At 44.5% G+C, this 25234-nt stretch overlaps 1 protein-coding gene across 11 annotated transcripts in view; it reads left to right on the top strand.

Moving 5' to 3' along the window:
• The first annotated feature begins 915 nt into the window (after window positions 1-915).
• Window positions 916-25234, top strand: part of tdrd3 (tudor domain containing 3) — a 44155-nt gene continuing 19836 nt past the window's right edge. For 7 of the 11 annotated variants that reach the window (XR_003873819.1, XR_003873820.1, XR_003873821.1 and 4 more), the window contains exons 1-8: window positions 916-1238; window positions 3230-3314; window positions 4461-4526; window positions 9853-10055; window positions 17624-17765; window positions 22689-22760; window positions 23656-23805; window positions 24107-24337. Coding sequence is in view for 6 of the 11 variants with exons in the window: in XM_029744105.1 (XP_029599965.1) it covers window positions 1201-1238; window positions 3230-3314; window positions 4461-4526; window positions 9853-10055; window positions 17624-17765; window positions 22689-22760; window positions 23656-23805; window positions 24107-24337 (987 nt within the window). In the remaining 5 variants the exon portion in view is untranslated. Of the gene's footprint in view, window positions 1239-3229; window positions 3315-4460; window positions 4527-9852; window positions 10056-10347; window positions 10630-17623; window positions 17766-22688; window positions 22761-23655; window positions 23806-24106; window positions 24338-25234 lie in introns of those variants that run through there. The other 4 variants (XR_003873822.1, XM_029744111.1, XM_029744110.1 and 1 more) reach the window with 2 other exon arrangements.

Consider the following 25234-nt stretch of genomic DNA (forward strand, 5'->3'; position numbering starts at 1 on the left):
GGCAAGGCATATGAACTAACAGGTTATAGAGGTAAGGCATATGAACTAACAGGTTATAGAGGCAAGGCATATGAACTAACAGGTTATAGAGGCAAGGCATATGAACTAACAGGTTATAGAGGTAAGGCATATGGATTAACAGGTTATAGAGGTAAGGCATATGAACTAACAGGTTATAAAGGCATATGAACTAACAGGTTATAGAGCAAACAACGAAATTATCACAACACATAGGTTGTAATCTGTCTTTTTTCTGGCTTGGCTTCCCCAGTGATTTGCATTCTACTGCATTTTTACCCCCTATTCTGAACTTCTCTTTCGTTATATAGGCCCAGCTGTTAGACTTCCTAAACTAGGCTATGCAAGGTGTTCACCTAAATGATGCAGAAGAACGTTGTAGCTAATTCTGGGTACAGACTGACCGGGACTCAACCCCAGACCTCTTCGCTGTCAGTGAGCACAGACATTAAAACCAGTCGCTGACAGTGCCAAGACAGTTTCTTCATTTGCTTGCGCTCATAACCGTTCTAAGAGTGTATGCCTGGTCTGCAGTTGCAAGGGGGAAAACAATTTTGAAATTGAAACATTGAAACTAATATTATCCAATTTCACTGAGTGTAGTAGATCATTGGGTTGGTAGAAGCACCGTACATGTAGTGCTTGTCTTTGCCACTGAGTGTAGTAGATCATTGGGTTGGTAGAAGCACCGTACATGTAGTGCTTGTCTTTGCCACTGAGTGTAGTAGATCATTGGGTTGGTAGAAGCACCGTACATGTAGTGCTTGTCTTTGCCACTGAGTGTAGTAGATCATTGGGTTGGTAGAAGCACCGTACATGTAGTGCTTGTCTTTGCCACTGAGTGTAGTAGATCATTGGGTTGGTAGAAGCACCGTACATGTAGTGCTTGTCTTTGCCACTGAGTGGAGTAGATCATTGGGTTGGTAGAAGCACCGTACATGTAGTGCTCGTCTTTGCCACTGAGGCTGCTGTTTTTCTTCCGTCCTCTCTGCCGCCAACTACCAGATTGAACTTGGACGTCTCTCCCAACGCGAGGTCATTTGTTTTAGTCGGCACACGCTAAAATATCCCGGCTAAACCCATTGATTATCGGATTAATTATTAAAGATAAAAACAATGGATAATCCACAAATGTAATAGTTCATCGACTATATTTGCATTTGATACTTCATTTTAAAGAAAATGGCTGAAATCAACTTAGCCCTCACCAAAGAAGGCTGGTGGGTAGCTTGTGGCTAATGTGTTAGCTAGCTAGCTACATTACACGTTCACTTTGCTAGCATAGCTTTGGCTTTTCTAGTTAACGTTAGCTAAATTAACACCTAATGTTAGATTTAGGATCTCACATACTATGATGCCTGTGCTAATGTAGCTGAAATGTTTGTACGCCAGATATGTGTAACTAGCTATGGTATTACATACCTGGCGTACGAACTGGTAACAGTAGCTAGTAATGATTATTTTGGCAGTTGATGTTGCGAAGTGTGTCATTTGGTCTAGCAAATTGCTGTCAATTATTTTTAGCATGTATAGCTTTGGTACGCTAACTAACAAGGCCATGTATGCTCATTTGAAGCTAAGTAGCTACCTAGCTTAGTAAACAACTCCGTGACCACCGGTGTAGCTAGCTAGCTCTACATTACTGTAGCTAGCTAGCTCTACATTACTGTACTGTAGCTAGCTAGCTTAGTAAACAACTCCGTGACCACCCGTGTAGCTAGCTAGCTCTACATTACTGTAGCTAGCTAGCTCTACATAACTATACTGTAGCTAGCTAGCTCTACATAACTATACTGTAGCTAGCTAGCTCTACATAACTGTACTGTAGCTAGCTAGCTCTACATTACTGTAGTTAGCTAGCTCTACATAACTGTACTGTAGCTAGCTAGCTCTACATAACTGTACTGTAGCTAGCTAGCTCTACATAACTGTACTGTAGCTAGCTGGCTCTACATGACTGTACTGTAGCTAGCTAGCTCTACATGACTGTACTGTAGCTAGCTAGCTCTACATAACTACTGTAGCTAGCTAGCTTAGTAAACAACTCCGTGACCACAGGTGTAGCTAGCTCTACATTACTGTAGCTAGCTAGCTCTACATAACTGTACTGTAGCTAGCTAACTCTACATAACTACTGTAGCTAGCTAGCTTAGTAAACAACTCAGTGACCACCGGTGTAGCTAGCTAGCTCTACATTACTGTAGCTAGCTAGCTCTACATAACTGTACTGTAGCTAGCTAGCTCTACATAACTGTACTGTAGCTAGCTAGCGCTACATTACTGTACTGTAGCTAGCTAGCTCTACATAACTGTACTGTAGCTAGCTAGCTCTACATTACTGTACTGTAGCTAGCTAGCTCTACATAACTACTGTAGCTAGCTAGCTCTACATAACTGTACTGTAGCTAGCTCTACATAACTGTACTGTAGCTAGCTAGCTCTACATAACTGTACTGTAGCTAGCTCTACATAACTGTACTGTAGCTAGCTAGCTCTACATTACTGTACTGTAGCTAGCTAGCTCTACATAACTACTGTAGCTAGCTAGCTCTACATAACTGTACAGTAGCTAGCTAGCTCTACATAACTGTACTGTAGCTAGCTAGCTCTACATAACTGTACTGTAGCTAGCTAGCTCTACATAACTACTGTAGCTAGCTAGCTCTACATAACTACTGTAGCTAGCTAGCTTAGTAAACAACTCCGTGACCACAGGTGTAGCTAGCTCTACATAACTGTAGCTAGCTAGCTTTACATAACTACTGTAGCTAGCTAGCTCTACATAACTATTGTAGCTAGCTAGCTCTACATTACTGTACTGTAGCTAGCTAGCTTAGTAAACAACTCCGTGACCACAGGTGTAGCTAGCTCTACATAACTGTACTGTAGCTAGCTAGCTCTACATAACTACTGTAGCTAGCTAGCTCTACATTCTGTACTGTAGCTAGCTAGCTTAGTAAACAACTCCGTGACCACAGGTGTAGCTAGCTCTACATTACTGTGCTGTAGCTAGCTAGCTATTAATATATCTTCAAAGTTGATCTGCTAGTCAGTTGTTAGCTACGTTAGTTCAGTACACTGGAGTGATATGCGAGTTGGCTGGCTAGCTTTTTAAATGTCAATGTGTTTGTCCACTGTAGCTATGTGGAGTGTTGTTGTTTAACCACAGTACACAGGTTACGCCCTTTCTTTTGGTTTACCTCCTACACAGGTACCTTACAGACGAAGGAATAGAGGAGTTGAAACGCACTTCTGAGAAACCCACAGCTAATTACATTATTCGCATTGCACTTAATGTAAGTAGCTAGTATTCTCACATCTCTCTTCTAGTATACAGAAAAAAACCGTTTTCCCATCACCTGTGTAGATGTACATTTAACTGACCCCTGGAGTAGAAAAAAGAGACTGTTTGTCAAGTGCTTACAGTCCACCTCATTTCAAAATCAATCAAGCTTTACAAAAACAGGTTTGTGTCAGACCCACAAAACGGATTCCTCTACATTGCTTTGAATATTGCTTATTGAATGTTTTGCCGGTATGTCAGTAAATCAAAGTCAACCTAATATGGCTGCATTCCAATTCTCCACCCTTGTTTGTAGTTGAACACTCCCCTGTCCCTCCGGCCAAATACTTACGACAATCTAGTCTGAATAATCGGGCTGTAATACACATTTAATTGGTATATACAGCCTGAGACATTTGTGTGCACAATGTTTGTAAATGTTCCTTTACAAGCCAGAATGTTGATTAAAATTGCATGTTAACTTACTCTACCGGTTGTTTGTGTGGTTTGTCCTTCCGCTGCTCTAAATTTGAGACAAAATATCCACAGGAAAGTATTGTTTAAGTGACTTTTTAGTGTGCTCAAAGCCCAGAGTCTCTCGTCAATAGCTATTGAACCAAGCATGCCATGACAATGAAAATGGTACATTCTGAATCTTTTTTTTGAAGATTGAAATCCAAATATCCAATATAAAACTCACTTTACCTCAGTACCAAACCACATACCTACCGGCTCTCTACAATGTCAGGTAAACAAGACCTTCCTGTGTATATTTTGTCTAAAGTTTCGAGCAGAGGAAGGGACAAACGGGGAGAGGAAGTTCAAATGTAATTGTATTAAACATTCTGGCTTGTAAGGAACATTTGCACACGTCTGGCCGTCTATACCAATTCATTGTATATTACAACCTGATTAATCAGACCAACACCAATCCAATAGTTGTTGAAGTCCATGACTGGGAGTGTGATCATGCCTACTTTGGGAGACGTGTGGAGAATCAGGATGCAGGCAATATTTGCCAGTGCTTTCAAAACAGGTTTCTCTACATTGCTTTCAATGATGTTTCTCGAGGTTTACAGGTAATCTCATTGTCAGCCTAATATGTTGGTTGGGAAAGTATTGCTTATCCCCCCCCCTGTCTCTGTGACTATCTCTACAGAGTGACCTGAGGCCTATTGGCAGGAAGTTTCTCCCTGCAGACATCAACAGTGGCCGGGTGGAGAAGGTGAGGCGTTGTGTGTGTATTAGCACAGATGTGTGTACGCCAAAGGGTCAGAGGATCTTTGACAGTTTCTATCATAATGATTCAATACAGAACAAAAACAAAGTTAGAACAAACACGACTGTAATATTCGGTGGATGGAGGTTAGTCAAGCTAGACTGCTATGGTGAGTAACCATGCTGAAGACACATGGCAACTTAGGAAGCTAATTCCGAGGCCTTAGCTCAGTGGGCTATTTATCTCAGCCTTGAAAACAACATGCACCTGACCCGGGTTTGATACCCTGTTGGTTACACTGTCCTGTGCACATTTCAGAAATACAGAACTGCACTACTTCCAAGGGCCACTAGATGTCTCTGTCACACCAGCTTTAAAATGCCTTCATTCCTTCCTTCAGCCATGGGGAGATGCATTGAGTTCAACTGAGAAAATGCCACAGATGATGACGAAGGAGATAATTAATTAATTAATTTGTATGTTTGCAAATAACCCACAGTCCTCCTAAAGCTCAGAGAGCTAATAACCCACGGTCCTCCTACAGCTCAGAGAGCTAATAACCCACGGTCCTCCTACAGCTCAGAGAGCTAATAACCCACGGTCCTCCTACAGCTCAGAGAGCTAATAACCCACGGTCCTCCTAAAGCTCAGAGAGCTAATAACCCACGGTCCTCCTACAGCTCAGAGAGCTAATAACCCACGGTCCTCCTAAAGCTCAGAGAGCGAATAACCCACGGTCCTCCTAAAGCTCAGAGAGCTAATAACCCACGGTCCTCCTAAAGCTCAGAGAGCTAATAACTCACGGTCCTCCTAAAGCTCAGAGAGCGAATAACCCACGGTCCTCCTAAAGCTCAGAGAGCTAATAACCCACGGTCCTCCTACAGCTCAGAGAGCTAATAACCCACGGACCTCCTATAGCTCAGAGAGCTAATAACCCACGGTCCTCCTAAAGCTCAGAGAGCTAATAACCCACGGTCCTCCTAAAGCTCAGAGCTAATAACCCACGGTCCTCCTACAGCTCAGAGAGCTAATAACCCACGGTCCTCCTACAGCTCAGAGAGCTAATAACCCACGGTCCTCCTACAGCTCAGAGAGCTAATAACCCACGGTCCTCCTAAAGCTCAGAGAGCTAATAACCCACGGTCGTCCTAAAGCTCAGAGAGCTAATAACCCACGGTCCTCCTAAAGCTCAGAGAGCTAATAACCCACGGTCCTCCTAAAGCTCAGAGAGCTAATAACCCACGGTCCTCCTAAAGCTCAGAGAGCTAATAACCCACGGTCCTCCTAAAGCTCAGAGAGCTAATAACCCACGGTCCTCCTAAAGCTCTGTATAAGATATTGCACTCCTTTCAGGTAAGTACAACTCTCACTCTGCATTAGTCTAACAGGGGAAGCGCCATCAATACTGGTAATTCAGAATTTCTCAGTCTGTCTGCATTAAGTTATAACATTTTTTTTTGCCTGGCTCTTTTCCCAGAGTAGGTTATCACTAGACTGCAATTAATATGTACTGCATTTACAAAGAGGTGATTGAATATGGCGTAGAATGCCAGCTCTTGGAGAGAAACTATTTTAATTGGAACGTGTAAACCTCCAGTTGAATGTAAAGGAGGGAACCAGAACCAGAGCCGTTCGTTAAAAGAAGACCCATCTGACTAGTTGTATTTCTTTATGGTCCTTTAGTTGCCGCTTCTCTGTTTACAGCATGGAACTGAAGAACAAACACACTGTTTAACGGTACATAAGCATTGACCTGTTGAGGACAGACGTTCCGCCTGCGGAACCCCTAGCCAACAGCCAATGGCATCGCACGGCGCCAAATACAAAAACCAACTAAAATACCGCAATTAGATTTTCTCAAACAATCAACTATTTTACACCATTTTAAAGATAAGACTCTCGTTAATCTAACCACGTCCGATTTCAAAAAGGCTTTACAGCGAAAGCAAAACATTAGATTATGTTTGGAGAGTACATAGACACAAATAATCACACAGCCATTTTCCAAGCAAGCATATATGTCACATAAACCCAAACCACAGCTAAATGCAGCACTAACCTTTGATGATCTTCATCAGATGACACTCCTAGGACATTATGTTATACAATACATGCATGTTTTGTTCAATCAAGTTCATATTTATATCAAAAACCAGCTTTTTACATTAGCATGTGATGTTCAGAACTAGCATACCCACCGAAAACTTCCGGTGAATTTACTAAATTACTCATGATAATTACAGAACTCCTTTATGCAATCGCTATGTCCGATTTTAAAATAGCTTTTCGGCGAAAGCACATTTTGCAATATTCTGAGTACATAGCTCGGCCATCACAGGCTAGCTAATTTGACACCCACCAAGTTTGGGGCTCACTAAACTCAGAATTACTATTAGAAAAATTGGATTACCTTTGCTGTTCTTCGTCAGAATGCACTCCCAGGACTTCTACTTCAACAACAACAACATGTTGTTTTGGTTCCAAATAATCCATAGTTATATCCAAATACTGCTGTTTTGTTCGTGCGTTCAGGTCACTATCCGAAGGGTGACGCGCGAGCGCATTTCGTGACAAAAAATGTCAAAATATTCCATTACTGTACTTAGAAGCATGTCAAACGCTGTTTAAAATACATTTTTATGCTATTTTTCTCATAAAATAACGATAATATTCCAACCGGGCAACGTTGTATTCATTCAAAGGCTGAAAGAGAAAAATTGAGAAGTCTTGTGAACGCACATCTCCAGTCTCACTGTCCCCAGGCTGACCACTCACAAACAGAGCTGCTGTACTTTGCCCAGAGACAGCAGACACCCCATTCCACTTTCTGGCGGCTTTAGAGAGCCAATGGAAGCCTTAGAAAGTGTCACGTTACAGCACAGATGCTGTAATGTTGATAGAGATGCAACAGAAGGACAACAAATTGTCAGACAGGGCACTTCCTGTTTGTAATCTTCTCAGGTTTTGGCCTGCCATATGAGTTCTGTTATACTCACAAAAACCATTCAAACAGTTTTAGAAACTTTAGAGTGTTTTCTATCCAAATCAACTAATTATATGCATATTCTAGTTTCTGGGCAGGAGTAGTAACCAGATTAAATCAGGTACGTTTTTTATCCGTCCGTGAAAATACTGCCCCCTATCCCAAAGAAGTTAAGGAAGGTCAGGTACATAAGCATTAAGGAAGGTCGGGTACATAAGCATTAAGGAAGACCCGGTACATAAGCATTAAGGAAGACCCGGTACATAAGCATTATTAAGGAAGGTCTGTTACTTAAGCATTATTAAGGAAGGTCTGTTACTTAAGCATTAAGGAAGGTCCAGTACTTAAGCATTAAGGAAGGGCAGGTACTTACAGTTGAAGTCGGAAGTTCACATACACCTTAGCCAAATACATTGCAAACTCCGTTTTTCACAATTCCTGACATTTAATCCTAGCAAAAATTCCCTGTCTAGGTCAGTTAGGATCACCACTTTATTTTAAGAATGTGAAATGAATAATAGTAGAGAGAATGATTTATTTCAGCTTTTATTTCTTTCATCACATTCCCAGTGGGTCAGAAGTGTACATACACTCAATTAGTATTTGGTAGCATTGCATTTAAATTGTTTAACTTGGGTCAAACGTTTCGGGTAGCCTTCCGCAAGCTTCCCACAATAAGTTGGGTGAATTTTGGCCCATTCCTCCTGACAGAGCTGGTGTAACTGAGTCAGGTTTGTAGGCCTCCTTGCTCCCACATGCTTTGTCAGTTCTGCTCACAGATTTTCTATATGATTGAGGTCAGGACTTTGTGATAGCCACTCCAATACCTTTACTTTGCTGTCCTTAAGCCATTTTGCCACAACTTTGGAAATATGCTTGGGGTCATTGTCCATTTGGAAGACCCCTTTGCGATCAAGCTTTAACTTCCTGACTGATGTCTTGAGATGTTGCTTCAATATATCCACATCATTTTCCTACCTCATGATGCCATCTATTTTGTGAAGTGCACCAGTCCCTCCTGCAGCAAAGCACCCCCACAACATGATGCTGCCACCCCCGTGCTTCACGGTTGGGATGGTGTTCTTCGGCTTGCAAGCCTCCCCCTTTTTCCTCCAAACAAAAGGATGGTCATTATGGCCAAACTGCTCTATTTTTGATTTCATCAGACCAGAGGTCATTTCTCCAAAAAGTACAATCTTTGTCCCTATGTGCAGTTGCAAACCGTAGTCTGGCTTTTTTATGGCGGTTTTGGAGCAGTGGCTTCTTCCTTGCTGAGCGGCCTTTCAGGTTATGTCGATATAGGACTCGTTTTACTGTGGATATAGATACTTTTGTACCTGTTTGCTCCAGAATTTTCACAAGGTCCTTTGTTGTTGTTCTGGGATTGGTTTGCACTTTTCGCACCAAAGTACGTTCATCTCTAGGAGACAGAACGCGTCTCCTTCCTGAGCGGTATGATGGCTGCGTGGTCCCATGGTGTTTATACTTGCGTACTATTGTTTGTACAGATTAACGTGGTATCTTTAGGCGTTTTGGAAATTGCTCCCAAGGATGAACCAGACTTGTGCAGGTCTACAATTATTTTTCCGAGGTCTTGGCTATCTTTTGATTTTCCCATGATGTCAAGCAAAGAGGCACTGAGTTTGAAGGTAGGCCTTGAAATACATCCACAGGTTCACCTCCAATTGAGTCAAATGATGTCAATTAGCCTATCAGAAGCTTCAAAAATATGACAGCATTTTCCAAGCTGTTTAAAGGCACAGTCAACTTAGTGTATGTGAACTTCTGACCCACTGGAATTGTGATACAGTGAATTATAATTGAAATAATCTGCCTGTAAACAATTGTTGTAAAATGACTTGTGTCATGCACAAAGTAGATGTCCTAACCGACTTGCCAAAACTATAGTTTGTTAACAAGAAATGTGTGGAGTGGTTGAAATAATGAGTTTTAATGACTCCAACCTCAGTGTATGTAAACTTCCCACTTCAACTGTAAAAGCAGTAAGGTCAATTTGAGCGAGGAGATGGCGAGGGTAGCTCAATTCAATACACTTTATTCATCCCAGAGGAGCAGTTATTGAAGCTGGGACCATCTGGTGAGGTTGTTTGTCAGTTAGTGCTTACAAGGCTGATATCTTTACTGCAACAAACCCTGGCGTTAGGACACACCGTAGCAAAACAAATGTTTTGCACCGTAAAAACAAAAAGATTACATTTCTTATTGGACAAGTTCAGGTCCCCTCTCGCTTTGTCTGTTTTGATCCGTTTGGTGCCTAATGAATACGGACCTTTAACTCACTCTCTGGCTGTAAAATATTTTTTGCTAACAGTGTGCCCTAATTAACAGGACCGTTGTCTTTCGTCTTGCCCTACCCATTCCCACCATCAGTTGGAGGGTCCGTGTGTGCTGCAGGTTCAGAAGGTGAGGAACGCGTCGGCTCCCAAGGACAATGAGGAGTCTCAGGGAGCCCCCAGGATGCTGCGGCTGCAGATGACAGACGGACACACCAACGCTGTGGGCCTCGAGTTCAAACACCTGTCCCAGATCAGGTAGAGAACAACTACTGGTTCAAACACCTGTCCCAGATCAGGTAGAGAACAACTACTGGTTCAAACACCTGTCTCAGATCAGGTAGAGAACAACTACTGGTTCAAACACCTGTCCCAGATCAGGTAGAGAACAACTACTGGTTCAATAACCTGTCCCAGATCAGGTAGAGAACAACTACTGGTTCAAACACCTGTCCCAGATCAGGTAGAGAACAACTACTGGTTCAAACACCTGTCTCAGATCAGGTAGAGAACAACTACTGGTTCAATAACCTGTCCCAGATCAGGTAGAGAACAACTACTGGTTCAAACACCTGTCCCAGATCAGGTAGAGAACAACTATTGGTTCAAACACCTGTCCCAGATCAGGTAGAGAACAACTATTGGTTCAAACACCTGTCCCAGATCAGGTAGAGAACAACTACTGGTTCAAACACCTGTCCCAGATCAGGTAGAGAACAACTACTGGTTCAAACACCTGTCCCAGATCAGGTAGAGAACAACTACTGGTTCAAACACCTGTCCCAGATCAGGTAGAGAACAACTACTGGTTCAAACACCTGTCCCAGATCAGGTAGAGAACAACTACTGGTTCAAAAACCTGTCCCAGATCAGGTAGAGAACAACTACTTTTTAAACACCAGGCGAATCTGTTTGATTGATCAGGTGGAGATCAGCTACTTTTTAAAGACCAGGCTAAGCTCAGAGGTAATTTTGTATCAGTCTTCTTAGAGTAGGGGTGCTGAGTTCAGATGAGTTTTGTCTTTTAAATCACCATGAATAAGAGTAAATAGACAGGGGTGACCTGACCCTAGATCAGCACTGCTACTCTGAGATATTTGATGCGTACGGCCATAGGAACAAGATGAGCTACTGAAACTCTCTCTCGGGTCATCACCATCACTCCAGTTGGAACATAGTAGCGCGTTAGCATCAAAAGGCTACCCGCTTCTTCTCCAAAAGGCACAGAGCCAACACCTAGTAAATCATTTGGTTTTCTGGACTGCTGAAAACTCCTGCATTCCAGCGTACGAGGAATTTACCGCCAAGAAAAAGTACAGTACGGTGCCAGGAACGGAGGAAAACAAACAAATATATGTACAGTGCAATCAGAAAGTATTCAGACCTCTTGACTTTTTCCACATTTTGTTACGTTACAGCCTTATTCTAAAATGGATTAAAAAAACATTTTTCCCCTGATCAATCGACACGCATTACCCCATAATGACTAAGCAAAAATTGGTTTTTAGACAACATTACTCCTAGATAGGGCCTTCATCTGAATATCTGGTCATCAATGAATTACTCCTAGATAGGGCCTTCCATCATGGAATATCTGGTCATCAATGAATTACTCCTAGATAGGGCCTTCCATCATGGAATATCTGGTCATCAATTAATTACTCCTAGATAGGGCCTTCCATCTGAATATCTGGTCATCAATTAATTACTCCTAGATGGGGCCTTCCATCATGGAATATCTGGTCATCAATTAATTACTCCTAGATAGGGCCTTCCATCATGGAATATCTGGTTATCAATGAATTACTCCTAGATTGGAATAATTGGCCTGGCAGTCCCGTGTGGCTCAGTTGGTAGAGCATGGAGCTTGCAACGTCAGGGTTGTGGTCTCCCTATGGGTCTCCCTATGGGTCCTCCCTATGGGTCCTCCCTATGGGTCTCCCTATGGGTCCTCCCTATGGGTCTCCCTATGGGTCTCCCTATGGGTCTCTATGGGTCTCCCTATGGGTCCTCCCTATGGGTCTCCCTATGGGTCTCCCTGTGGGTCCTCCCTATGGGTCCTCCCTATGGGTCTCCCTGTGGGTCTCCCTGTGGGTCTCCCTATGGGTCCTCCCTGTGGGTCTCCCTATGGGTCCTCCCTATGGGTCCTCCCTATGGGTCTCCCTATGGGTCCTCCCTATGGGTCCTCCCTATGGGTCCTCCCTATGGGTCTCCCTATGGGTCTCCCTATGGGTCTCCCTATGGGCCTCCCTATGGGTCTCCCTATGGGCCTCCCTATGGGCCTCCCTATGGGTCTCCCTATGGGTCCTCCCTATGGGTCTCCCTATGGGTCCTCCCTATGGGTCCTCCCTATGGGTCTCCCTATGGGTCCTCCCTATGGGTCCTCCCTATGGGTCCTCCCTATGGGTCTCCCTATGGGTCCTCCCTATGGGTCTCCCTATGGGTCTCCCTATGGGTCTCCCTATGGGTCCTCCCTATGGGTCTCCCTATGTGTCTCCCTACGGGTCCTTGTCTAAAGTAGTGCCCTATGGAAGGAATAGAAGGCCATTTGGGATGCAAGCCTCGATCTAACAGGCTGATGAAATAACACGTCTTCCTTTTTCAGAAGTACAAAGGAGGCTTCAGATCACGGAGGCTTTAGAATGAAGCCAGCCACTTGATTGGCGTTCACTTCTTCTTTAAAAAAACAAATAAACAATGGTTTCTTCCAACCGTGTTAATTGGTTGAGAGAAGGGATGTATCAGAGCAGGAGGAGGCCCTTCTCTGTGTTTCTTAGCTGCGTGGTTATTCAGGTGTGTATGTGGTATGAAGGTATGAACACTGCATACAATATCACAGTGAATCCTTCTCCTTTAACCCCCTATAACCCCCTATATAAAACTCCCCCATCACTGCATACAATATCACAGCGAATCCGTCCTCTTTAACCCCCCTATAACCCCCTATATAAAACTCCCCCATCACTGCATACAATATCACAGTGAATCCTTCCTCTTTAACCCCCCTATAACCCCCTATATAAAACTCCCCCATCACTGCATACAATATCACAGCGAATCCGTCCTCTTTAACCCCCCTATAACCCCCTATATAAAACTCCCCCATCACTGCATACAATATCACAGCGAATCCGTCCTCTTTAACCCCCCTATAACCCCCTATATAAAACTCCCCCATCACTGCATACAATATCACAGCGAATCCGTCCTCTTTAACCCCCCTATAACCCCCTATATAAAACTCCCCCATCACTGCATACAATATCACAGCGAATCCGTCCTCTTTAACCCCCCTATAACCCCCTATATAAAACTCCCCCATCACTGCATACAATATCACAGCGAATCCTTCCTCTTTAACCCCCTATAACCCCCTATATAAAACTCCCCCATCACTGCATACAATATCACAGTGAATCCTTCCTCTTTAACCCCCCTATAACCCCCTATATAAAACTCCCCCATCACTACATACAATATCACAGCGAATCCTTCCTCTTTAACCCCCCTATAACCCCCTATATAAAACTACCCCATCACTGCATACAATATCACAGCGAATCCTTCCTCTTTAACCCCCCTATAACCCCCTATATAAAACTCCCCCATCACTGCATACAATATCACAGCGAATCCGTCCTCTTTAACCCCCCTATAACCCCCTATATAAAACTCCCCCAATCAAAATCTGTCAGTTTATGCTGGAGATGTTTTTTTTGTTGCTTTTTGGATGCGTCTCAATCCATCGTATCAGTCGATGATGTCGCACGTCTGCGGGTGGCAGAGCTAGAGCGGTGTTTGTCAGACTATGAGAGACATCCCGAAAATCAGTCTTGTCACGAAACACGTCTGTAGCGTCCGAATGGTTTGGCGTACAGATGAGATGGTTTGGCGTACAGATGAGATGGTTTGGCGTACAGATGAGATGGTTTGGCGTACAGATGAGATGGTTTGGCGTACAGATGAGATGGTTTGGCGTACAGATGAGATGGTTTGGCGTACAGATGAGATGGTTTGGCGTACAGATGAGATGGTTTGGCCTACAGATGAGATGGTTTGGCCTACAGATGAGATGGTTTGGCCTACAGATGAGATGGTTTGGCGTACAGATGAGATGGTTTGGCGTACAGATGAGATGGTTTGGCGTACAGATGAGATGGTTTGGCGTACAGATGAGATGGTTTGGCCTACAGATGAGATGGTTTGGCGTACAGATGAGATGGTTTGGCGTACAGATGAGATGGTTTGGCGTACAGATGAGATGGTTTGGCGTACAGATGAGATGGTTTGGCCTACAGATGAGATGGTTTGGCCTACAGATGAGATGGTTTGGCCTACAGATGAGATGGTTTGGCGTACAGATGAGATGGTTTGGCGTACAGATGAGATGGTTTGGCGTACAGATGAGATGGTTTGGCGTACAGATGAGATGGTTTGGCCTACAGATGAGATGGTTTGGCGTACAGATGAGATGGTTTGGCGTACAGATGAGATGGTTTGGCGTACAGATGAGATGGTTTGGCGTACAGATGAGATGGTTTGGCCTACAGATGAGACTCTCAGGAACACCGTGGTTTTCTCCGTTTTTTGCTCTACGACCCCCACAAGCCACTCGGGACTTTTCTGAAGTCGGTTCCGCCGATCTGCCAACTTCTGTCCGAACAGTTTGGGCTACACATTAATATGACCCCCCTGTGGAAAGGTGAGACTCTCAGGAACATGTACTTGTGGGTTGTTTTGCTCTCGGACACCAACAAGCCTCACGACTCGTTTGAAGGACCCCGGGAAACGAGTTTAAAAAATGAATGGGAAGATATATGGAGATAGTTTAGTGCCAACAATAAGAGGTAAAATACATGTCCCAGAAAATATAAATAGTTTCCTGATCTTTCTTATATCTCTCAGATATAGGACAAACTTCCTTATGATTTTTTGGGGGGGTTTATCTGTTCCATGTCGTGAATCTGTTATTCAATGCCTTTCTATTGTCTAATAGCCGTAAGGCCAAATACAATTTTTCATCAAAAACATATCTTTTTTATACTTCAAGGGGGGTCTTAAAATTCTAAATCAAATAGCTAAATGATCCTTGGTATGACCTTTTAAAATAATTCCATGTAGCTTAGTAAAGAAATGCCATTTTATGACCTTTATAAAACAATTCCATATAGCTTAGTAGATTCCTCCCCCCCCACCTTGTTAGACAGGGCTGTTTTATATTTATTTTGTAAGGAAATGCCATTTTATGACCTTTCAGTTGATTTCCCCCAAAATATGTTAGTACTCTGAATGTGTACCTCATGTAAAAGTATAAAAATGACTGAAGAAAGCAACTGTCAGTCATTCGTATGGACTTGGTGACACATTGTTGTTATCCATTATGAATTATCATTTAGAAGTGGATACAGTTCAAATCACCTCCTGTTGACTATATAGACCTGTAGACTGATGCTGCTTCACTCCTGTCTACCAATCACCTCCTGTTGACTATATAGACCTGTAGACTGATGCTGCTTCACTCCTGTCTACAAATCACTTCCTGTTGACTATATAGACCTGTAGACTGATGCTGCTTCAGTCCTGTCTACAAGTCACTTCCTGTTGACTATATAGACCTGTAGACTGATGCTGCTTCACTCCTGTCTACAAATCACTTCCTGTTTACTATATAGACCTGTAGACTGATGCTGCTTCAGTCCTGTCTACCAATCACTTCCTGTTGACTATATAGACCTGTAGACTGATGCTGCTTCAGTCCTGTCTACCAATCAGCCAGTATCGTAGCTGGATCCTAATATTCAACCAAAATACTCATCTTACTTTTGGAATGGAAGCACAGAGAGATGTTGGTGACTTTCTGAACTCCCTCCCTCCCCTTCCCTCCCTCCCTCCCCCGGTCTCCATCTCTCGCTTTCTTCTCCTCCCTCGCAATTTCCACTGGTCGGTGGCTGATCCGCTACCAATCCGTTTCCTTAATTACAACTCCATCCAAGCAGCGTCCGCGGCGACGGCTGCCGTGGCTACCAGCCAGCCCCTACAGGTGGAGTGGCCGGAGAGGAGCGCTGAGTCCCACATGCTTCCCTATTATCTATGGACTCTGGTCAACAACAAAAAGCAGTGCACTACAAAGGGAATAGGGTCCCATTTGGGACGGAGAGGAGAGCTTGCCCAGAATCTATCCATGAGGAGAGAACAGTACAACCCTTTTATAATGACAACACTAACTAGTGTCTGTTCTGTTGACATCAGCTAGCTCTGATAGTGGAGGGAGGGAGGGAGGGAGGGAGGGAGGGAGGGGAGGGAGGGAGGGAGGGAGGGAGAGGGAGGGAGAGGGGGGGGAGGGAGGGGGAGGGAGGGAGGGAGAGTGGAGAGGGAGGGAGGGAGGGAGGGAGAGGGGGGTGGAGGGAGAGGGAGGGAGGGAGGGAGAGTGGAGAGGGAGGGAGGGAGGGAGGGAGAGGGGGGGAGGGAGGGAGGGAGGGAGGGAGGGAGGGGAGGGGAGGGAGGGAGGGAGGGAGGGAGGGAGAGGGGGGGAGGGAGGGAGGGAGAGGGAGGGAGAAAAGGAAACAGAAGGAGATGGATGAGAGGATGGATAGAAGGAAACAGAAAGAGGTTAGTTTGTAACTGCGTACAGCTCCGTTCCACAGTGTCGTTATGAAGCAGTACCCTGAGAGAGGACCCTGCTCCAGCCCCAGCTAGCGCCATGCTGTCCCAAATGGCTTCCTATTGCCTGTGTAGTGCACTACTACTTGCCCTATTGGGGGGGGGGGGGGGGGTCTCGTGTCAAACATGATGTCCTATATAGGGGGAAAGGCTGCCGTTTGAGACCTACAGGGTCATTGGGCTGGAAGTGAAATCCCTAATTGCTGCATCAGCAGCTGGACATCCCTCTAAGTCCCTGTGCTTTTTAATGAGAGAACTAGGGGCTGAATTCCAAATGGTACCTTATTCCCTATAGGGCCCTGGGCAAAAGTAGTGCACTACATAGGGAATAGGATCCCGTTTGGGACGCGGACCGGGGGCTCAGAGCTGGTGGTGATCAGAACAGGGCTGTTAATTTAAAATGAGAATCGGCCTGGACCGGGGACGGGATTATTCCTAGGGTATGTCCCAATTTGGCTCCCTATTCTCTATATAGTGCACTACTTTTGACCACAGGCCATGCCCTATCCAGACCACTAAATGACACAACTGTGCTATTTTAGGACACAATCCCTAGTCTCGCTAGTCTCACCACCCTGCTGCAACGCAGCGTGTCATTTAGTGAGTGGTCTGGATAGGGCATGGTCGGACAGGACGGAGGGCAGAGGTTTGTGGGTAACGTAAGCTAAGCTGTTCTTTTGGCATGGCTAGCCCTGTTGGACAGTAGCCACCACAGGCATAGCCGGCTGGATGAAGTGTTTTAGGAGGGAAAATGAATCGGGATGATTTGTGATTTTCTTTTCTAATTAAAGCTGGGCCAAAACTGCTTTCATATCAATACACTGTTTGTTCTGTCTGTTGTTTATGTCGTCGTTACAGAGGTAGAAATCTATTGTTTATCAATCTCCCTGTTGTTGTTGTCCTGTCCAATATTAGGTTAACATATGATCTGTGCTTCCATTCCTTCGCTGTAGCCAATCTGTATTAAATGTAACTGTAAACATGTTCCATGTTTATTATAATCTCCTTGTTTGTTTGTTTGTTTGTTTGTTTTGGCATTGGTTTAAGCTTCCTTAAGCTCTGAATTGATTTGATCTACTTAGAGCTCTCCATATAATACAAAATGGGTTCTCTGTGGAGCTGTCCTCTGGCCTCCCTAATTCACCCCCTGTATTGTGTTTTTTTAGCCTGGACACCCCTCCAGGAACCAAGGTGAAGATCCTTGGTACGGTCCAGGTGAAGAATGGCATTCTGCTTCTGGACGACTCCAAGATATCCGTCCTCGGAGGGGAGGTCGACCACATGATGGAGAAATGGGAACTGCAAAGGGTGAGGAGGAGTTTTACCCTTCGTTTTACAGCAGACCGTCTCTGTGGCTGTGTTCCAAACAGTTCCTTATTCCCTACATAGGGCATGCACTTCAAAAGTAGTGCACTAGACTCTTTATAGTATACGGGGAAATAGAGAGCCTGCGCCTCAAATGATAGTATTTATTACGCTGTTACTGGACAGCTGTTCATCCTATCTGGTTCAAAGGACCATGAAAAAGGCTGTCCTGAAGGGCGTTCTAAAGGGTGTTCTGAAGGGCGTTCTAAAGGGCGTTCTGAAGGGCGTTCTAAAGGGCGTTCTAAAGGGCGTTCTAAAGGGCGTTCTAAAGGGCGTTCTAAAGGGTGTTCTAAAGGGCGTTCTAAAGGGCGTTCTAAAGGGCGTTCTAAAGGGCGTTCTAAAGGGCGTACTGAAGGGCGTACTGAAGGGCGTTCTAAAGGGCGTACTGAAGGGCGTACTGAAGGGCGTACTGAAGGGCGTTCTAAAGGGCGTACTAAAGGGCGTACTGAAGGGCGCACTAAAGGGCGTACTGAAGGGCGTTCTAAAGGGCGTACTGAAGGGCGTACTGAAGGGCGTACTGAAGGGCGTTCTAAAGGGCGTACTGAAGGGCGTACTGAAGGGCGTACTGAAGGGCGTTCTAAAGGGCGTTCTAAAGGGCGTACTGAAGGGCGTACTGAAGGGCGTACTGAAGGGCGTTCTAAAGGGCGTTCTAAAGGGCGCTCTAAAGGGCGTTCTAAAGGGCGTTCTAAAGGGCGTACTAAAGGGCGTACTGAAGGGCGTTCTAAAGGGCGCTTTAAAGGGCGCTTTAAAGGGCGTTCTAAAGGGCGTTCTAAAGGGCGTACTGAAGGGCGTACTGAAGGGCGTACTGAAGGGCGCACTAAAGGGCGCACTAAAGGGCGCACTAAAGGGCGTTCTAAAGGGCGTTCTAAAGGGCGTACTGAAGGGCGTACTGAAGGGCGTTCTAAAGGGCGTACTGAAGGGCGTACTGAAGGGCGTACTGAAGGGCGTTCTAAAGGGCGTTCTAAAGGGCGTACTGAAGGGCGTTCTAAAGGGCGTTCTAAAGGGCGCTCTAAAGGGCGTACTGAAGGGCGTTCTAAAGGGCGTTCTAAAGGGCGTACTAAAGGGCGTTCTAAAGGGCGTTCTAAAGGGCGCTCTAAAGGGCGTACTGAAGGGCGTACTGAAGGGCGTACTAAAGGGCGTTCTAAAGGGCGCACTAAAGGGCGCTCTAAAGGGCGCACTAAAGGGCGTTCTAAAGGGCGCACTAAAGGGCGCTCTAAAGGGCGTTCTAAAGGGCGTTCTAAAGGGCGTACTAAAGGGCGTACTGAAGGGCGTTCTAAAGGGCGCTTTAAAGGGCGTACTGAAGGGCGTACTGAAGGGCGCACTAAAGGGCGCACTAAAGGGCGTTCTAAAGGGCGTTCTAAAGGGCGTTCTAAAGGGCGTTCTAAAGGGCGCACTAAAGGGCGTACTAAAGGGCGTACTAAAGGGCGTTCTAAAGGGCGCTTTAAAGGGCGTACTGAAGGGCGTACTGAAGGGCGTTCTAAAGGGCGCTCTAAAGGGCGTTCTAAAGGGCGTACTAAAGGGTGTTCTAAAGGGTGTACTAAAGGGTGTTCTAAAGGGCGTACTAAAGGGTGTTCTAAAGGGCGTACTAAAGGGCGTACTAAAGGGTGTTCTAAAGGGCGTACTAAAGGGCGTACTAAAGGGTGTTCTAAAGGGCGTACTAAAGGGCGTTCTAAAGGGCGTACTAAAGGGCGCACTAAAGGGCGTACTAAAGGGCGTACTAAAGGGCGTACTAAAGGGCGCACTAAAGGGCGTACTAAAGGGCGTACTAAAGGGCGTTCTAAAGGGCGTACTAAAGGGCGCACTAAAGGGCGTACTAAAGGGCGCACTAAAGGGCGTACTAAAGGGCGTTCTAAAGGGCGTTCTAAAGGGCGTTCTACAGGGCGTTCTACAGGGCGCTCTACAGGGCGCTCTAAAGGGCGTTCTAAAGGGCGCTCTAAAGGGCGCTCTAAAGGGCGCTCTAAAGGGCGCTCTAAAGGGCGCTCTAAAGGGCGTTCTACAGGGCGCTCTACAGGGCGCTCTAAAGGGCGCACTAAAGGGCGCTCTAAAGGGCGCACTAAAGGGCGCTCTAAAGGGCGTTCTAAAGGGCGTACTAAAGGGCGCTCTAAAGGGCGCTCTAAAGGGCGTTCTAAAGGGCGTTCTAAAGGGCGCTCTAAAGGGCGTACTAAAGGGCGTACTACAGGGCGTTCTACAGGGCGCTCTAAAGGGCGCTCTAAAGGGCGTTCTAAAGGGCGTTCTACAGGGCGTTCTACAGGGCGTTCTACAGGGCGCTCTACAGGGCGTTCTACAGGGCGTTCTACAGGGCGTTCTACAGGGCGTTCTACAGGGCGCTCTACAGGGCGTTCTACAGGGCGTTCTACAGGGCGTTCTACAGGGCGTTCTACAGGGCGCTCTACAGGGCGTTCTAAAGGGCGTTTTTAGATTTTTACGTCAGCAAATAACCTTCAATTCATTACATTTTATCTGTTATCAAAATGAAAAGAGACCAATAAACACATTTATTCAATTACATTTAAAAAAATATATATATTATCTTTCTCAAAAACGTTTGTATATTGTCCCATACAATGATCTGTACTCTTAAATATTTTGTTACTAAAATAAAAGGTTAAAACAAAAAAATCTAATCTTATTGTATTGGTCACATACACGTGGTTAGCAGATGTTATTGGTCACATACACGTGTTTAGCAGATGTTATTGGTCACATACACGTGTTTAGCAAATGTTATTGGTCACATACACGTGTTTAGCAGATGTTATTGGTCACATACACGTGATTAGCAGATGTTATTGGTCACATACACGTGTTTAGCAGATGTTATTGGTCACATACACGTGTTTAGCAGATGTTATTGGTCACATACACGTGTTTAGCAGATGTTATTGGTCACATACACGTGTTTAGCAGATGTTATTGGTCACATACACGTGTTTAGCAGATGTTATTGGTCACATACACGTGATTAACAGATGTTATTGGTCACATACACGTGTTTAGCAGATGTTATTGGTCACATACACGTGATTAACAGATGTTATTGGTCACATACACGTGATTAACAGATGTTATTGGTCACATACATGTGTTTAGCAGATGTTATTGGTCACATACATGTGATTAACAGATGTTATTGGTCACATACACGTGTTTAGCAGATGTTATTGGTCACATACACGTGATTAACAGATGTTATTGGTCACATACACGTGTTTAGCAGATGTTATTGGTCACATACATGTGTTTAGCAGATGTTATTGGTCACATACATGTGATTAACAGATGTTATTGGTCACATACACGTGTTTAGCAGATGTTATTGGTCACATACACGTGTTTAGCAGATGTTATTGGTCACATACACGTGATTAGCAGATGTTATTGGTCACATACACGTGTTAGCAGATGTTATTGGTCACATACACGTGTTTAGCAGATGTTATTGGTCACATACACGTGTTTAGCAGATGTTATTGGTCACATACACGTGTTTAGCAGATGTTATTGGTCACATACACGTGTTTAGCAGATGTTATTGGGTCACATACACGTGTTTAGCAGATGTTATTGGTCACATACACGTGTTTAGCAGATGTTATTGGTCACATACACGTGTTTAGCAGATGTTATTGGTCACATACACGTGTTTAGCAGATGTTATTGGTCACATACACGTGTTTAGCAGATGTTATTGGTCACATACACGTGTTTAGCAGATGTTATTGGTCACATACACGTGTTTAGCAGATGTTATTGGTCACACACGTGTTTAGCAGATGTTATTGGTCACATACACGTGATTAGCAGATGTTATTGGTCACATACACGTGTTTAGCAGATGTTATTGGTCACATACACGTGTTTAGCAGATGTTATTGGTCACATACACGTGTTTAGCAGATGTTATTGGTCACATACACGTGATTAGCAGATGTTATTGGTCACATACATGTGATTAGCAGATGTTATTGGTCACATACACGTGTTTAGCAGATGTTATTGGTCACATACACGTGTTTAGCAGATGTTATTGGTCACATACACGTGATTAGCAGATGTTATTGGTCACATACACGTGTTTAGCAGATGTTATTGGTCACATACACGTGATTAGCAGATGTTATTGGTCACATACACGTGTTAGCAGATGTTATTGGTCCAAATACACGTGATTAGCAGATGTTATTGGTCACATACACGTGATTAGCAGATGTTATTGGTCACATACACGTGTTAGCAGATGTTATTGGTCACATACACGTGATTAGCAATGTTATTGGTCACATACACGTGATAGCAGATGTTATGGTCACATACAACGTGGTTTAGCAGATGTTATTGGTCACATACACGTGATTAGCAGATGTTATTGGTCACATACACGTGTTTAGCAGATGTTATTGGTCACATACACGTGTTTAGCAGATGTTATTGGTCACATACACGTGATTAGCAGATGTTATTGGTCACATACACGTGTTTAGCAGATGTTATTGGTCACATACACATGGTTAGCAGATGTTAATGTGAGTGTAGTGAAATGCTTGTGTTTCTAGCTCCAACAGTGCAGTAATATCTAACAAATTCACAACTACCCAATACACACAAATCTAAATTCACAACATATACCCAATACACACAAATCTAAATTCACAACATATACCCAATACACACAAATCTAAATTCACAACATATACCCAATACACACAAATCTAAATTCACAACATATACACAATACACACAAATCTAAATTCACAACATATACCCAATACACACAAATCTAAATAAAGGAATGGAATTAAGAATGTATAGATATATGTACTAAAGGGCTTTCTAAATTCCCCTCCTCTTCTCACCTTTGACCTCCAGAGCTTGGCCAAACACAGCAGGAGTAACATCGGAAGGGAAGGTGGAGCCCCTCCCTTTGTGCCCTTCGGACAGGTATGACCTGCCAATATTTAACTAGTTCCACACACAGCCAATCAGACTGATTCTCTCTCTGTTGATTAACCAATCAGACTGATTCTCTCTCTGTTGACTAACCAATCAGACTGATTCTCTCTCTGTTGACTAACCAATCAGACTGATTCTCTCTCCGTTGACTAACCAACCAGACTGATTCTCTCTCTGTTGACTAACCAATCAGACTGATTCTCTCTGTTGACTAACCAATCAGACTGATTCTCTTTGTTGACTAACCAATCAGACTGATTCTCTCTGTTGACTAACCAATCAGACTGATTCTCTCTGTTGACTAACCAATCAGACTGATTCTCTCTGTTGACTAACCAATCAGACTGATTCTCTCTGTTGACTAACCAATCAGACTGATTCTCTCTGTTGACTAACCAATCAGACTGATTCTCTCTGTTGACTAACCAATCAGACTGATTCTCTCTGTTGACTAACCAATCAGACTGATTCTCTCTCTGTTGACTAACCAATCAGACTGATTCTCTCTGTTGACTAACCAATCAGACTGATTCTCTCTCTGTTGACTAACCAATCAGACTGATTCTCTCTCTCTGTTGACTAACCAATCAGACTGATTCTCTCTCTCTGTTGACTAACCAATCAGACTGATTCTCTCTCTGTTGACTAACCAATCAGACTGATTCTCTCTCTGTTGACTAACCAATCAGACTGATTCTCTCTCTGTTGACTAACCAATCAGACTGATTCTCTCTCTGTTGACTAACCAATCAGACTGATTCTCTCTCTCTGTTGACTAACCAATCAGACTGATTCTCTCTCTGTTGACTAACCAATCAGACTGATTCTCTCTCCGTTGACTAACCAATCAGTGATGAAATTCTGTTCTCTCTGTGCTCCTCAGAAGTGTGTGAGGAATGAAGAGGTGGACTCTAGAGAGCTGGACACCAGGAAAACCCTGGTCAGCACCAGTGTGGTGAAAACAGCTGACGAGAACGAAGAGTTTGAGAAGCAGAGGTTAGCAGCCATCGCTGAGGTCGCCAAGAACAAAGAGGTGTGTGTGTGTGTGTGTGTGTGTGTGTGTGTGTGTGTGTGTGTGTGTGTGTGTGTGTGTGTGTGTGTGTGTGGTTTTACCCCTGTTGTCGTCGCTATAGTAACTGGATCACCCGTGTCTGTTAGGCTCTGTCCGTGTCCCACTGTGTGAGTTGGTCCTGTTCCTACTGGCTTGTTGTATATTAAGGGCCAGTTTCCCAGACACAGATTAGGTCTACATTCTCCATTTCAAACAGTTGTTTAGTCCAGGAAGAGACTTTGTCTGTCTGTCGGGGAAACCAACCTCTCGACCTCTTCTGAAGGGAACTCGGACGTTTGGCGGCGGAGGAAATGCTGGGGGAAACCTGGTTAATACAGGCAGCCGAGACAGCTACCGACGAGGAGATCGAGGAGACAGGGACTCGTACCGGCAGAGACGAGAGGAGAGGACGGAGAGGACGGAGGAGTCCAGCCGACCAGAAGGAAACTACAGAGAGCTCGGGAGTTACCGGGAACAACCAAACTACCGGGAACTAGGAAATTACCGCGAGCTGGTGAGGGCTTTGACCTTTTGACCCAGTGTTTCCCTTAGCTCTGTATAGGCGGGTGGGTCTCTTACCCTCTGTCTAAAACCCCCCCCCCCCCTTCAGTTTTAATTGAAGATGTTTGAGATCTTTGTGGTCAGGAGAATAATTCTGGGAAAATATGCCTTGGCTTTCTGGTTGTGGGTTTGACCTGTCTAGGCTTCACATCAACAACAAGTCAGTTTAATTCATTCATTCGTTTGTTTCATCTAGATTCCTGGCTTGCAGTAAAAATGTCTCTGATTTTGGTTTTTATTGGGCGTTTTGGTGTCAGAGTCAGAGGATGGTTTAGGGTCCTTTGTGGTGTGATTGTGAAATAATGTTGGGGACCCTCATTGGTTTTAGACGGTGTGGGACTGGACAGGCCTCAACAACAACCACACTAGTATTCCATTCAGCTGTGTAATGTAGACCCTCCCTTCCCCCATTAGGCTGTCTCCCAAAGAGCACCATGTTCCCTATATAGTGCACTACTTTACACCATATTCCCTATATAGTGCACTACTTTAGACCATATTCCCTATATAGTGCACTACTTTAGACCCTATTCCCTATATAGTGCACTACTTTAGACCCTATTCCCTATATAGTGCACTACTTTACACCATATTCCCTATATAGTGCACTACTTTAGACACTATTCCCTATATAGTGCACTACTTTAGACCCTATTCCCTATATAGTGCACTACTTTAGACCCTATTCCCTATATAGTGCACTACTTGTGACCCTATTCCCTCTATAGTGCACTAGTTTTGCAAGTAGGGAATAGAATGCCATCTGGGACATGGGCTATGTTTCCACCTCAGTGCGTCTTGACGGGAGGGGAGAGGAGGGAGGAGGGGAGGGGGGAAGGAGAGGAGGGAG

The sequence above is a fragment of the Salmo trutta genome, unplaced genomic scaffold, assembly GCF_901001165.1.
Source record: "Salmo trutta unplaced genomic scaffold, fSalTru1.1, whole genome shotgun sequence".
In the NCBI taxonomy this organism is placed as follows: domain Eukaryota; kingdom Metazoa; phylum Chordata; class Actinopteri; order Salmoniformes; family Salmonidae; genus Salmo; species Salmo trutta.